This window comes from Pseudophryne corroboree, chromosome 3, assembly GCF_028390025.1.
Source record: "Pseudophryne corroboree isolate aPseCor3 chromosome 3, aPseCor3.hap2, whole genome shotgun sequence".
Taxonomy (NCBI): domain Eukaryota; kingdom Metazoa; phylum Chordata; class Amphibia; order Anura; family Myobatrachidae; genus Pseudophryne; species Pseudophryne corroboree.
Window position 1 is genome coordinate 88,678,116 of NC_086446.1, and position 14,980 is coordinate 88,693,095.

The following is a 14,980-nucleotide window of genomic DNA, read 5'->3' on the forward strand; positions in this document are numbered from 1 at the left end:
TTTCTCTTCACAGCTCCGCTGGAAGGACGCTCCCCAGGCTCTCCCCTGCAGTATCCTGATACACCAAGGGTAAAAAAGAGAGGGGGGCACATAAATTTAGGCGCAAAAGTCATATAAAGCAGCTATTGGGGTAATCACTTTTTATAGTGTGTATCCCTGGGTTATATAGCGCTGTGGTGTGTGCTGGCATACTCTCTCTCTGTCTCCCCAAAAGCCTTTGTGGGGTCCTGTCCTCAGTCAGAGCATTCCCTGTGTGTGTGTGTGTGTGTGTGTGTGTGTGTGTGTGTGTGTGGTGTGTCGGTACGGCTGTGTCGACATGTTTGATGAGGAGAGTTGCGTGGAGGCGGAGCAAGTGCAGATTAATGTGGTGTCGGGGCCGACACCTGATTGGATGGATATGTGGAAGGCCTTAAATGATAATGTGAACTCATTACATAAAAGGTTTGATGATGTTGCAGCCGGGGGACAGCCGGGCTCTCAACCCGGGCCTGCCCAGGCATCTCAGAGGCCGTCAGGGTCTCATAAACGCCCACTGTCTCAGATGGTTGACACGGATGCCGACACGGAGTCTGACTCCAGTGTCGACGATGATGAGGCACAATTTCAGCCTAAAATTACCAAGGCCATCCGTTATGATTATTGCAATGAAAGATGTTTTACACATTTCAGAGGTTAACCCTGTCCCTGACAAGAGGGTACATATGTTTGGGGAGAAAAAGCAGCCAGTGACTTTTCCCCCGTCACATGAATTAAATGAGTTATGTGAAGAAGCGTGGAGCTCCCCTGATAAGAAAACAGTGATTCCCAAAAGATTACTGCTGGCATACCCTTTCCCGCCAACGGATAGGTTACGTTGGGAATCCCCCCCCTAGGGTAGACAAGGCCCTGACACGCTTATCTAAAAAGGTGGCCCTGCCGTCTCAGGATACGGCTGCCCTAAAGGAGCCTTCGGATAGGAAGCAGGAAGCTATCCTGAAGTATGTTTATACTCACTCTGGTACTTTACTGAGACCAGCTATTGCTTCAGCCTGGATGTGTAGCGCTGTAGCGGCATGGACAGATACTCTGTCAGACGACATAGATTCCCTCGACAGGGATACTGTCTTACTAACCCTGGGCCATATAAAAGATGTCGTCTTATATAGGCGGGATGCCCAGAGGGACATTTGCATGCTAGGTTCTAGAATTAATGCAATGTCCATTTCTGCCAGGAGGGTCTTATGGACTCGGCAATGGACAGGGGATGCCGACTCTAAAAGACACATGGAGGTGTTGCCTTATAAGGGTGAGGAATTGTTTGGGGACGGTCTCTCGGACCTCGTATCCACAGCGACAGCTGGAAAGTCGACTTTCCTGCCTCAGGTTTCCTCACAGACCAAGAAAGCACCGTATTATCAAATGCAGTCCTTTCGTTCTCAGAAAAGCAAGAAGGTCAGAGGTGCGTCCTTTCTTGCCAGAGGCAGGGGTAGAGGAAAGAAGCTGCACCAGGCAGCCAGTTCCCAGGAACAAAAGTCCTCCCCGGCTTTCACTAAGTCCACCGCATGACGCTGGGGCTCCACAGGCGGAGCCAGGAGCGGTGGGGGCGCGTCTCCGACATTTCAGCAACCAGTGGGTTCGCTCACGGGTGGATCCTTGGGTTATGCAAATTGTATCTCAGGGATACAAGCTGGAATTCGAGGGGACGCCCCCTCACCGTTTCCTAAAATCGGCATTGCCAGCTTCCCCCCTGGAAAGGGAGGTGGTGCTGGCGGCAATTCACAAGCTGTTCCTCCAGCAGGTGACAGTGAAGGTTCCCCTCCTTCAACAAGGAAAGGGTTACTATTCAACTATGTTTGTGGTACCGAAACCGGACGGTTCGGTAAGACCCATTCTGAATTTAAAATCCCTGAACATTTATTTCAAGAGATTCAAGTTCAAAATGGAATCGCTCAGAGCGGTCATTGCAAGCTTGGAAGAGGGGGATTTTATGGTATCCCTGGACATCAAGGATGCGTACTTGCATGTCCCCATTTATCCACCTCACCAGGAGTACCTCAGGTTTGTGGTACAGGACTGTCATTACCAATTCCAGACGTTGCTGTTTGGTCTGCCCACGGCACCGAGGGTATTTACCAAGGTAATGGCGGAAACGATGGTACTCCTTCTGAAGCGAGGAGTTACAGTTATCCCGTACTTGGACGATCTCCTTATAAAGGCGAGGTCCAGGGAGCAGATGTTGGTCAGCGTTGCACACTCTCGGGAAGTGTTGCAACAACACGGCTGGATTCCTACGACGCGTCTGTCTTCCTGGGCATGATTCTGGACACAGACCAGAAGAAGGTGTTTCCCCCAGGAGGAGGCTCAGGAGCTCGTGACTCTGGTCAGAGACCTCCTCAAACCAAAACAGGTGTCGGTGCATCACTGCACGCGAGTCCTGGGGAAGATGGTAGCCTCATACGAGGCCATTCCCTTCGGCAGGTTCCATGCGAGGATTTTTCAGTGGGATCTGTTGGACAAGTGGTCCGGATCGCATCTTCAGATGCATCTGCTGATCACCCTTTCCACGAGGGCCAGGGTGTCTCTTCTGTGGTGGCTGCAGAGTGCTCACCTTCTCGAGGGCCGCAGGTTCGGCATACAGGACTGGGTCCTGGTGACCACGGATGCAAGCCTCCGAGGGTGGGGGGCAGTCACTCAGGGAAGAAACTTCCAAGGGCTGTGGTCAAGTCAGGAGACTTGTCTGCACATAAACATATTGGAACTAATGGCCATATACAACGCCCTGAGTCAAGCGGAGCCCCTGCTTCGAGACCAACCAGTGCTGATTCAGTCAGACAACATCACGGCGGTCGCCCATGTAAACCGCCAGGGCGGCACAAGAAGCAGGGGGTGGCAATGGCGGAAGCCACAAGGATTCTTCGTTGGGCGGAGAACCACGTGCAAGCACTGTCAGCAGTGTTCATGCCGGGAGTGGACAACTGGGAAGCAGACTTCCTCAGCAGACACGACCTCCACCCGGGAGAGTGGGGACTTCATCAAGAAGTCTTCACACAGATAACAAATTGTTGGGGACGGCCACAGGTGGACATGATGGCATCCCGCCTCAACAAAAAGCTAAAAAGATATTGCGCCAGGTCAAGGGACCCTCAGGCGATAGCTGTGGACGCACTGGTAACACCGTGGGTGTTTCAGTCGGTTTATGTGTTTCCTCCTCCTTCCTCTCATACCCAAGGTACTGAGAATAGTAAGAAAAAGAGGAGTGAGAACAATACTCATCGTTCCGGATTGGCCAAGAAGGACTTGGTACCCAGAACTACAAGAGATAATCACAGAGCACCCATGGCCTCTGCCTCTCAGACAGGACCTGTTGCAACAGGGGCGCTGTCTGTTCCAAGACTTACCGCGGCTGCGTTTGACGGCATGGCGGTTGAACGCCGGATCCTAAAGGAAAAGGGCATTCCGGATTAAGTGATTCCTACGCTGATAGGAGCTAGGAAGGATGTAACAGCAAAACATTATCACCGTATATGGCGGAAATATGTTGCTTGGTGTGAGGCCAGGAAGGCCCCTACAGAGGAGTTCCATCTGGGTCGATTTCTGCACTTCCTACAGTCAGGTGTGACTATGGGCCTAAAATTAGGGTCCATAAAGGTCCAGATTACGGCCCTATCTATTTTCTTTCAAAAAGAACTGGCTTCACTGCCTGAGGTTCAGACGTTTGTAAAGGGAGTGCTGCATATTCAGCCCCCTTTTGTGCCACCAGTGGCACCTTGGGATCTTAACGTTGTGTTGGATTTCCTGAAATCCCACTGGTTTGAGCCACTTAAGACCGTGGAACTAAAGTATCTCACGTGGAAAGTGGTCATGCTGTTGGCCTTAGCATCGGCTAGGCGTGTGTCAGAGTTGGCGGCTTTGTCATGTAAAAGCCCTTATCTGATTTTCCATATGGACAGGGCAGAATTGCGGACTCGTCCCCAATTTCTCCCAAAGGTGGTGTCATCTTTTCATTTAAACCAACCTATTGTGGTGCCTGCGGCTACTCGTGACTTGGAGGACTCCTCCAAGTTGCTGGACGTAGTCTGGGCTTTGAAGATTTATGTCACCAGAACAGCTGTAGTCAGGAAGACGGACTCGCTGTTTATCCTGTATGCATCCAACAAGCTGGGTGCTCCTGCTTCAAAGCAAACTATTGCTCGCTGGATCTGTAACACGATTCAGCAGGCTCATTCTGCGGCTGGATTGCCGCATCCAAAATCAGTGAAAGCCCATTCCACAAGGAAGGTGGGCTCTTCTTGGGCGGCTGCCCGAGGGGTCTCAGCTTTACAGCTTTGCCGTGCTGCTACTTGGTCGGGATCAAACACGTTTGCAAAATTCTATAAGTTTGATACCCTGGCTGAGGAGGACCTTGTGTTTGCCCATTCGGTGCTGCAGAGTCATCCGCACTCTCCCGCCCGTTTGGGAATTTTGGTATAATCCCCATGGTCCTTACGGAGTCCCCAGTATCCACTAGGACGTTAGAGAAAATAAGAATTTACTCACCGTTAATTCTATTTCTCGTAGTCCGTAGTGGATGCTGGGCGCCCGTCCCTAGTGCAGACTTTCTGCAATACGTGTATATAGTTATTGCTTAATAAGGGTTATTGTTATGAGCCATCCGTTGAGTGAGGCTCAGTTGTGTTCATACTGTTAACTGGGTAAATTTATCACAAGTTGTACGGTGTGATTGGTGTGGCTGGTATGAGTCTTACCTTGGATTCCAAAATCCTTTCCTTGTAATGTCAGCTCTTCCGGGCACAGTTTCCCTAACTGAGGTCTGGAGGAGGGGCATAGAGGGAGGAGCCAGTGCACACCAGATAGTACCTAATCTTTCTTTTAGAGTGCCCAGTCTCCTGCGGAGCCCGTCTATTCCCCATGGTCCTTACGGAGTCCCCAGCATCCACTACGGACTACGAGAAATAGAATTACCGGTGAGTAAATTCTTATTTTCTCTTACGTCCTAGAGGATGCTGGGGTCCATTTTAGTACCATGGAGTATAGACGGTTCCGCAGGAGCCTTCGGCACTTTAAGAGTTTTTAAGTGTGAACTGGCTCCTCCCTCTATGCCCCTCCTCCAGACCTCAGTTTAGAAAATGTGCCCGGGAGACTGGCTGCACATCAGTGGAGCTCTATAGAGTTCTGCTGGAAAAGACTTTGTTAGGTTTTTTATTTTACAGGGAAGCTGCTGGCAACAGCTTTCCTGCTTCGTGGGACTTAGGGGGGAAGTAGGAACCAACTTCTCCATTAGTTCAATGGCTCTGCTTCCGCTGACAGGACACCATTAGCTACTGAAGGGTACTGAACACAGCCCTTGCCTGGCTGCTGCTCACTCCCAAAGCACAGCCGCCACCCCCTAACAGAGCCAGAAGTCAGAAGGCTGGTGAGTATATTACCGGAGACCTGCAGAGAGGGGTCCTTCGGTCATCGTGGCGGCATAAAGGTACCAGCGCACAAATATGTCTCTCAGCACGGGGTGCAGCCAGCGCAGCACGGGACGCTGCGCACAAATATGTCTCTCAGCACGGGGTGCAGAGTGCGCGAGGGGGCGCTCTGGGGGACATGGTGAAATCCTTACTCTCACTGGCATAACAGTACACACATGGGAGCCGCTGGTGTACATACCCCTGCCAGTATAAATATTGTATTTACTAATGCTGAACCTGTGCCATTACAGGGGGCGGGGCTTCTCCTCAGACTTGTTAGATAGTGTGTTGAGTTCTGTAGACTTCATATTGGATAAAAGCACTGTGGTTGTATGTATATATGTATATATGTGTGTGTGTGTGTGTGTGTGTGTGTATGTATGTATATATATATATATATATATATATATATATATATATATATAGTATGCAATACATATAGGGAGCGTGGTGTGGACTGGCAATTCCCTCTGACAGATATTAGTGTAGGTCTGTCCCCATTAGCTCCCCTGTGTGTGAGTGGTGTGACTGTACATGTGTGTATCATGTCTAGAGAAAGTTCTTCCCCAGAGGAACCCATTTTGGAGGCACAAGAGTGTTCTGAGCCTGTGTGGGTGAGAAAGTTGCAGAGTAATATGTCTAAACTGGCAAAGAAATTCTCTGAGTCTGAACAACAACAAAGTATTGGAGACAGTCTGTGGAGGATGCACTGTTTGCTGATTCCTCCACGTCATCCACTCGGGACCCCTCCAGTTCCCAGAAAAGGTCTCTGGCTCAAATTATGCAAAGGGACACTGACACAGATTTCGACACTTAGGTCAACACTGGGGATTTGAGGGAGGTAGACTCCAAACTGGCTAAGAGCATTCAATGTATGATAGTCGCTGTAAAAGAGATGTTAGAATTTACTGACACAACACCTGCACCTGAGGAAAAAGATTATTTTAAATCATTTTACCTGCCCCAGGGTCAGCTTCATTAAAAGAACCTGCTGACCGCAAATTTGAGACGACTTTAAAGTCCATCTATGTTGCTACGGGTACGTTACTCAGGCCCACAATTGCTTCTGTGTGGGTAGGTAATGCAGTTGAAAAGTGGGCAGATGACTTGATTGTTAATATTGACACGGTCGATAAAGATGATATGCTTCTAATTCTAGGTCATATCAAAGATTCTGCAGGTTACTTAATTGAGGCTATGAAGGACGTTGGCTTACTGGGCTCAAGGGCCTCTGCAATGACTATTTCAACCCGCAGGGCACTCTGGATCCGCCAATGGAATGCTAACGCAGAATCCAAAAGACATATTGAGGCGCTCCCCTACAATGGTGAGGCCCTCTTTGGTGAGAAGCTGGATGCCATGATATCAAGTACTACATCTGGCAAGTCAGCATTTCTGCCGTTGGCTGCTGCACCAGCTAAAAAAGTGTATCATTCTTATACTATGCAGTCCTTTCGGCCCAACAAGTACAAAAAGGTGAAGAGTACCCCTTTTTTCACAGGAAAAGGGAGAGGAAGAGGTAGAAAACCTACAACACCATCAGGCTCCCAGGAGCAGAAGTCAGCAACTACTTCTGCAAAAGCCACAGCATGACGCTGGGGCTCCTCTGCGGGAGTGCGATCGGGTGGGGGCTCATCTACTGTTTTTCAGCCAGGTCTGGGTTCACTCAGATCTGGATGCTTGGATATTACAGATAGTATCCCAAGGTTACAGGTTGGAATTTGAAGACCTTCCCCATGCCGATTTTTCAAATCAGCCTTGACAGTTTCTGCTCAGGACAACGCAAATGTCCTGAACGCAATACACAAATTATGTTAAGACAAAGTAATTTCCTTGGTTCCTGCCGAACAAAAAAAACAAGGCTTTTATTCAAGCCTGTTTGCGGTGCCGAAGCCGGATGGCTCGTCAGACCGATTTTAAACCTAAAATCTCTGAATATTTATTTAAAAAAGTTCAAATTGAAGATGGAATCCTTGAGAGCGGTGATTTCCAGATTGGAAGAAAAGGAATTTCTGGTGTCAGTCGACATCAAGGATGCTTACTTGCATGTCCCCATTTACTTGCCACATCAAGCATACCTGAGGTTTGCGGTTCAGGATTGCCACTACTAATTCCAAACATTACCGTTCGGGCTCTCCACGGCTCCGAGAATATTCACCAAGGTGATGGCGGAGATGATGGTTCTCCTTCGCAAGCAAGGAGTCAACATAATTCCATACTTGGACGATCTCCTCATAAAAATGAGATCCAGGGACAAGTTACTCCAGAACTTAGCATTATCCCTGACAGTACTTCAACAGCACGGTTGGGTCATCAACTTTCCAAAATGTCAGTTGGAACAGACGATGAGATTATAAGGAGATCCAGAGCATGGTCAAACAAATTTTGAGACCACGAAGAGTATCAATTCATCAGTGCATTTGCCTGCTGGGGAAAATGGTAGCAGCTTATGAGGCGCTACAATATGGCAGATTCCTTGCCAGGGCCTTCCAGTGGGACCTACTGGACAAGTGGTCCGGGTCGCATCTCCACACGCATCAAAGGATAATCTTGTCAATGAAAGCCAGAATTTTGCTCCTGTGGTGGCTACAAATTTCTCACCTCCTGGAGGGATGCAGGTTCGGGATTCAGGCCTGGATCCTGATGACTATGGATGCAAGTCTCCGAAGATGGGGAGCAGTCACGCAAGGCGAAAGCTTCCAAGGAAGATGGTCAAGTCTAGAAACTCTACTTCACATATACATTCTGGAGTTGAGAGCTGTGTACAACAGTCTTCATCAAGCGGCACACCTTCTTCAAGGTCGTCCCATACAGATCCAGTCAGACAATGTAACGGCAGTAGGTTACATAAACAGTCAAGGCGGAACAAAAAGCAGAGCGGCAATGGCAGAGGTGACAAAGATACTCCTCTAGGCAGAAAGGCATGCAAAAGCTCTGTTGGCGATTTTCATTGCGGGAGTGGACAACTTGGAAGCAGACTTCCTCAGCAGACACTATCTCCATCCAGGAGAATGGAGCCTCCACCCAGAAGTATTTGCGGAGGTGGCAAGTCGTTGGGGCATTCCTCAAGTGGATATGATGGCATCACGCCTCAACAAGAAGCTTCAGAAATAATGTTCCAGGTCGAGAGACCCCCAAGCAATAGCAGTAGATGCACTGGTGACCCAGTGGGTGTTTCAGTCGGTGTACAGTATCTATTCCCTCCACTTCCACTTATTCCAAAAGTTCTCAAGATCATCAGAAGAACAGGAGTTCGGGCAATCCTCATTGCTCCAGACTGGCCATGGAGGGCTTGGTATCCAGATCTTCAAGAGTTATTACTGGAAGATCCTCGGCCTCTTCCTCTTCGCGAGGACCTGCTTCAGCAGGGGCCGTTAGTTTATCAGGACTTACCGCGGCTGCGTTTGACGGCATGGCTGTTGAGCATCAGATCCTAGCCCGTAAGGGTATTCCCACTGAAGTCATTCCCACACTTATTCAGGCCAGTAAAGGGGTAACGTCCAAACATTACCATCGTATTTGGAGAAAATATGTATCTTGGTTTGAATCCAAAAAGTCTCCTGCGGTGGAGTTTCAATTAGGATGACTTCTCCTATTTCTACAGGCGGGTGTGGATGCTGGATTGAGATTAGTGTCTATCAAGGTCCAAATTTTGGCCGTGTCCATTTTCTTTCAGAAACAGTTGACTTCCCTTTCTGAGGTCCAGACGTTCGTGAAGGGGGTTCTGCGCATCCAACCTCCCTTTGTGCCTCCTGCGGCGCCATGGGATCTTAACATTGTGCTGCAGTTCCTTAAATCGGACTGGTTTGAGCCTCTGCAAGAGGTGGAGTTTTAAGTTTCTCACTTGAAAAGTGGTCATGCTGTTGGCCTTGGCTCCAGGCAGACGAGTGTCTGAGTTAGGAGCTCTGTCACACAAGAGTCCTTATTTAATATTTCATGAAGATAGGGCTGAACTGAGAACACGTCAGCACTTTCTTCCGAAGGTTGTGTTTTCTTTCCATATTAACCAACCAGTGGTGGTGCCAGTGGCTTCTGACAACTCAGCCGTTTCAAAGTCCTTGGATGTCGTCAGAGCGTTGAGGACTTATGTTGCAAGAACGGCGCGGATAAGGAAAACAGAATCTTTGTTTGTCCTCTATGACCCCAACAAGATTGGGGGTCCTGCTTCTAAGCAAACTATTGCGCGCTGGATCAGGGGCACCATTCAGCACGCTCTTTTCTTGGCAGGATTGCCGTTACCGACTTCGGTAAAAGCCCACTCTACAAGGAAAGTGGGTTCATCCTGGGCGGCTGCTTGGTCAGGTGCAAACACGTTTGCTAAGTTTTATAAGTTTAACACCTTGGCTGCTGACAACCTTAAATTTGGTCAGTCAGTTCTGCAGGAACATTAGCACTTTCCCGCCCGTACTGGGAGCTTTGGTACAACCCCATGGTACTAAAATGGACCCCAGCATCCTCTAGGACATAAGAGAAAATAGGATTTTAATAACCTGCTGGTAAATCCTTTTCTCGTAGCCTGTAGAGGATGCTGGGTGCCCGCCCAGTGCTCATTTTTCCTGCTGATTACGTTTATCTTTTTGCACAGTTTCTTGTGTTCAGTTGTTAACCGCTGTTGCGTTATGCATGCTGGTTGGCATGACTTATGTTAAAGGCCATGTTAGCCGACATGTTTTTTGTGTGTGGTGTGAGCTGGTGTGAATCTCGCCACAAGTTTAATAGTAATTCCTCTCTCGAAAATGTCCGTCTCCTCGGGCACAGTTCCTATACTGAGGTCTGGAGGAGGGGCATAGAGGGAGGAGCCAGTTCACATTGTTAAAAAGTCTTAAAGTGCCGAAGGCTCCGGCGGAACCGTCTATACCCCATGGTACTAAAATGGACCCCAGCATCCTCTACGGACTACGAGAAAAGGATTTACCGGCAGGTAATTTAAAATCCTATTTTTTAATTTCAAGTAAGGAAATCCAATTTTGTTAACGTGTCATTTAATTTTTTGGGATATTTAGGGTGAAGGTCTGACTGATAATAAGGTAGAGGATATAGAGGGAGAGACGTATGTGAGGGGTGATCAGCAGTGTAAGGAGGAGGAAATCCCTGCAGAGATCAGCACAGGTGAGTAATAAACATTATATTTCTTATCAATATATTTCGTTATTCTGTAGTACAAGCACTCACTTAAATCTCTTAAAGATGTGGGTAGGATTAATAACTCGTATATGCATCTGACCTGATCCTTGACCATTATCAATATGTTGAAGTGCATATTTCTTATACAGGTTGCTGGGGCTAAGGGTCTCATGCATATATCATATAAATGTCAGCATTACTTATAAACCTATAGCTTGAAATACATTTAGAATGGCTGCCATTATACAAAATGGCTGATAGCTGCTTTAGCATAATATTGTCTTTTTCAAAGACAAGTACCTTACGTGGAAGACTGTGATGTTACTGGCCCTGGCTTCTGCTAGGCATGGCTCAGAATTGGGGGCCTTGTCATGTAAAAGTCCTTTTTTGGTCTTTTATGAGGACAGAGCAGAGCTCAGGACTAGGCAGCAGTTCCTGCCGAAGGTTGTCTCTGCATTCCACTTGAACCAACCTATTGTGGTTCCGTCTAGTTCTGGCTCTTCTGCTCCTCCGGAGGCTTTGGATGCTGTGCCAGCCTTGAAGATCTATATCAGGAGGACGGCTCGGATCAGGAAGACGGATTCCCTGTTTGTGCTCCATGATGCACAGAAAAAGGGTTACCCTGCTTCCATTAGTAGTCCATTGCTCTTTGGCATAAGTGGACTATCCGACAGGCCTATGTGTCGGCAGGCTTACCTGTCCCACAGTCTCTGAAGGCCCACTCTACTAGATCTGTGGGGTCTTCCTGGGCGGCTGCCCGTGGAGTCTTGGCCTTACAACTATGCCGAGCTGCTACCTGGTCGGGGAAGAACACCTTTGTGAAGTTGTACAAGTTTGATACCCTGGCCAAAGAGGATACCCAGTTTGGGCAGGCGGTGCTGCAGATGTCTCCGCACGTTCGCGCCTGTTCTGGAAGCTTTGGGACGTCCCCATCATACTAAGTGACCCTAGTATCCCTTATGGATGCTAGAGAAAATAGGATTTTAAATACCTACCTGTAAATTATTTTCTTGTAGTCCATAAGGGATAACTGGGTGCACGCCTCTGTGCGGTGACTTTCTGCAGGTTGTTACTTATTTATAAGTTTACCTGTTCAGCTGTTACTGTTTGGTTGCCAGCCGTTGCTTGTCAGTTTATGTTGTGGTGTGCTGGTGTGTAACTCTCACCACTCGTTGTTTTGTTCCTTCTCTCAAGTATGTCCATTCTCCTTCGGGCACTGTTTTACCTATAACTGCCTGTGGGATGGGGCATAGAGGGGAGGAGCCAGCACACCCAGTTGAAGAAATTTAAAGTGCACTGGGTTCTTTGGACCCGGTCTATACCCTATCGTACTAATTGACCCCAGTATCCCTTATGGACTACGAGAAAAGGATTTACTGGTAGGTATTTAAAACCCTATCTATATAATTATTATTCTGTTTTATTTATAAGACCACACAGGCATCTGCAGTGCCCTACAAGGTATATTCATAGTAACAGTGTAACCTGACCTTTCTGAGGTAGGCGTGTAATCTCAGACAGTAATAAAATGACTGGGAAGGACAAGGAACTTTGTGGGACTTGTCTTGGTAAGGAGGAGAAGGCAGTATGGCACTTGATGAATCTTTATCCATAGTAAGTACACAGAATCAGAGTTGTTAAGAGAGACATGGAGATTCCAAAACAAGGAAAACGGGTATGAATAGTGCTAATTGTAGAATAGAACAGGTCACTATCTGTGAGAGGTTACACACTAACAACACTTTAAGCAAGGAGAATATGTGAGACTTGTCTGTATTTTCACTCCAACAGTATCTTCTACACCGTCAGTATAATCTAATGCAGTGGTTCTCAAACTCGGTCCTCAGGACCCCACACGGTTCACGTTTTCCATGTCACCCGGCAGCTGCACTGTGTATCACCAACTGTCACATTTTAAAAATCTGCAGGTGACCTGCAAAACATGAACTGTGTGGGGTCCTGAGGACCGAGTTTGAGAACCTGTGATCTAATGAGACAGTGTATCTGCCCTGTGTGGAAGTCGGGAGCCATCAGCTCCTGTAAGACTCTTGTTCTCACCCCCACATCATGTCACTGTGTGTTACCAGCCCAGAGATCTGACCAGTCTCCTCCCCACACTCTGGTGTATCTCATACATCAGCAGCCATCAGCCCTTATTAGACTCCTGCTTCTCCCCACTCACATCATGTCACTGTGTGTTACCAGCCCAGAGATCTGATCAGTCTCTTCCCCACACTCTCTGGTATCTCATAAATTAGAAGACATCAGCCCTATTATTCTCATGCTCTCCCCCTTACATCATCTGACTGTGTGTTACCAGCCCAGAGAACTGCCCAGTCTCCTACTCACACAAGCTCCATATACCCCTTTTACATCACAGAAATAACCCGGTATCAACCCGGCACGGGTCAGCATGCGGTGTGAAAGGGCTATTGTCGAATTCCCGGGTCGCCTTACCCGGTAATTCAACCCGAGTTATAAAAAGGGTTATTCCCGGGTTGGTCAGTGGCAGCGTGAACGGATTCCCGGGACCTGTTTACTACATAGGGAGAGGTGGTGCGGAGATGAGCTCATCTCCCAGCGCCACCGGCTACACCCCCCCCCCCCCACCCCCCCCCTGCTGCTTTGGCAACCCATCCGGCAAGGAAGTCCAGGGAAGACCTTAGAAGAGGGAAGCCCCGGTACAATCAAATGTAGGAGGTTCTTCCACCTTGAGGACTGTGGATTCCTTGGGTGGGAGATGTGATGGAATATGTTCTCCAGATCCGAGAGTACACAAGGAAAAATGGAAACCCTTATTTACGCATACCTTATTTCTCTAACGTCCTAGTGGATGCTGGGGACTCCGTCAGGACCATGGGGATTAGCGGCTCCGCAGGAGACAGGGCACAAAAAGTAAGCTTTTAGGATCACATGGTGTGTACTGGCTCCTCCCCCTATGACCCTCCTCCAAGCCTCAGTTAGGTTTTTGTGCCCGTCCGAGCAGGGTGCAATCTAGGTGGCTCTCTTAAAGAGTTGCTTAGAAAAAGTTTTTAGGTTCTTTATTTTCAGTGAGTCCTGCTGGCAACAGGCTCACTGCATCGAGGGACTTAGGGGAGAGAAGTGAACTCACCTGCGTGCAGGATGGATTGGCTTCTTAGGCTACTGGACACCATTAGCTCCAGAGGGAGTCGGAACACAGGTCTCGCCCTGGGGTTCGTCCCGGAGCCGCGCCGCCGACCCCCCTTGCAGATGCTGAAGATTGAAGAGGTCCGGAACCAGGCGGCAGAAGACTTTCAGTCTTCATGAGGTAGCGCACAGCACTGCAGCTGTGCGCCATTGTTGTCAGCACACTTCACACAGCGGTCACGGAGGGTGCAGGGCGCGGGGGGGGGGCGCCCTGGGCAGCAATGTATAATACCTGTATGGCGAAAAATACATCACATATAGCCCTTGAGGCTATATGGATGTATTTAACCCCTGCCAGATATCACAAACTCCGGAGAAGAAGCCCGCCGAAAAGGGGGCGGGGCCTATTCTCCTCAGCACACAGCGCCATTTTCCCTCACAGAAATGCTGGTGGGAAGGCTCCCATGCTCTCCCCTGCACTGCACTACAGAAACAGGGTTAAAACAGAGAGGGGGGGCACTGATTTGGCGATATGAATATATATTAAAATGCTATAAGGGAGGAACACTTATATAAAGGTTGTCCCTGTATAATTATAGCGTTTTGGTGTGTGCTGGCAAACTCTCCCTCTGTCTCCCCAAAGGGCTAGTGGGTCCTGTCCTCTATCAGAGCATTCCCTATGTGTGTGCTGTATGTCGGTACGTGTGTGTCGACATGTATGAGGAAAATGTTGGTGAGGAGGCGGAACAAATTGCCTGTAATGGTGATGTCACTCTCTAGGGAGTCGACACCGGAATGGATGGCTTATTTATGGAATTACGTGATAATGTCAACACGCTGCAAGCCGGTTGACGACATGAGACGGCCGGCGAACAAATTAGTACCTGTCCAGGCGTCTCAAACACCGTCAGGGGCTGTAAAACGCCCATTTACCTCAGTCGGTCGACACAGACCCAGACACGGACACTGATTTCAGTGTCGACGGTGAAGAAACAAACGTATTTTCCTTTAGGGCCACACGTTAAGGGCAATGAAGGAGGTGTTACATATTTCTGATACTACAAGTACCACAAAAAAGGGTATTATGTGGGATGTGAAAAAACTACCTGTAGTTTTTCCGGAATCAGATAAATTAAATGAAGTGTGTGATGATGCGTGGGTTTCCCCCGATAGAAAATTATTGGCGGTATACCCTTTCCCGCCAGAAGTTAGGGCGCGTTGGGAAACACCCCTCAGGGTGGATAAGGCGCTCACATGCTTATCAGAACAAGTGGCGGTACCATCTACAGATAGGGCCGTACTTAAGGAGCCAG

The 14,980-nt window shown here is 48.5% G+C and overlaps 1 protein-coding gene across 5 annotated transcripts in view; it reads left to right on the forward strand.

Moving 5' to 3' along the window:
* The window catches only part of LOC135057039 (zinc finger MYM-type protein 1-like), a 127,115-nt gene that overhangs the window by 86,862 nt on the left and 25,273 nt on the right, over window positions 1–14,980 (forward strand). For all 5 annotated transcript variants that reach the window (XM_063962890.1, XM_063962893.1, XM_063962889.1 and 2 more), the window contains one exon: window positions 10,439–10,544. In XM_063962890.1, coding sequence (XP_063818960.1) covers window positions 10,439–10,544 — 106 coding nt within the window. The remainder of the gene's footprint in view (window positions 1–10,438; window positions 10,545–14,980) is intronic.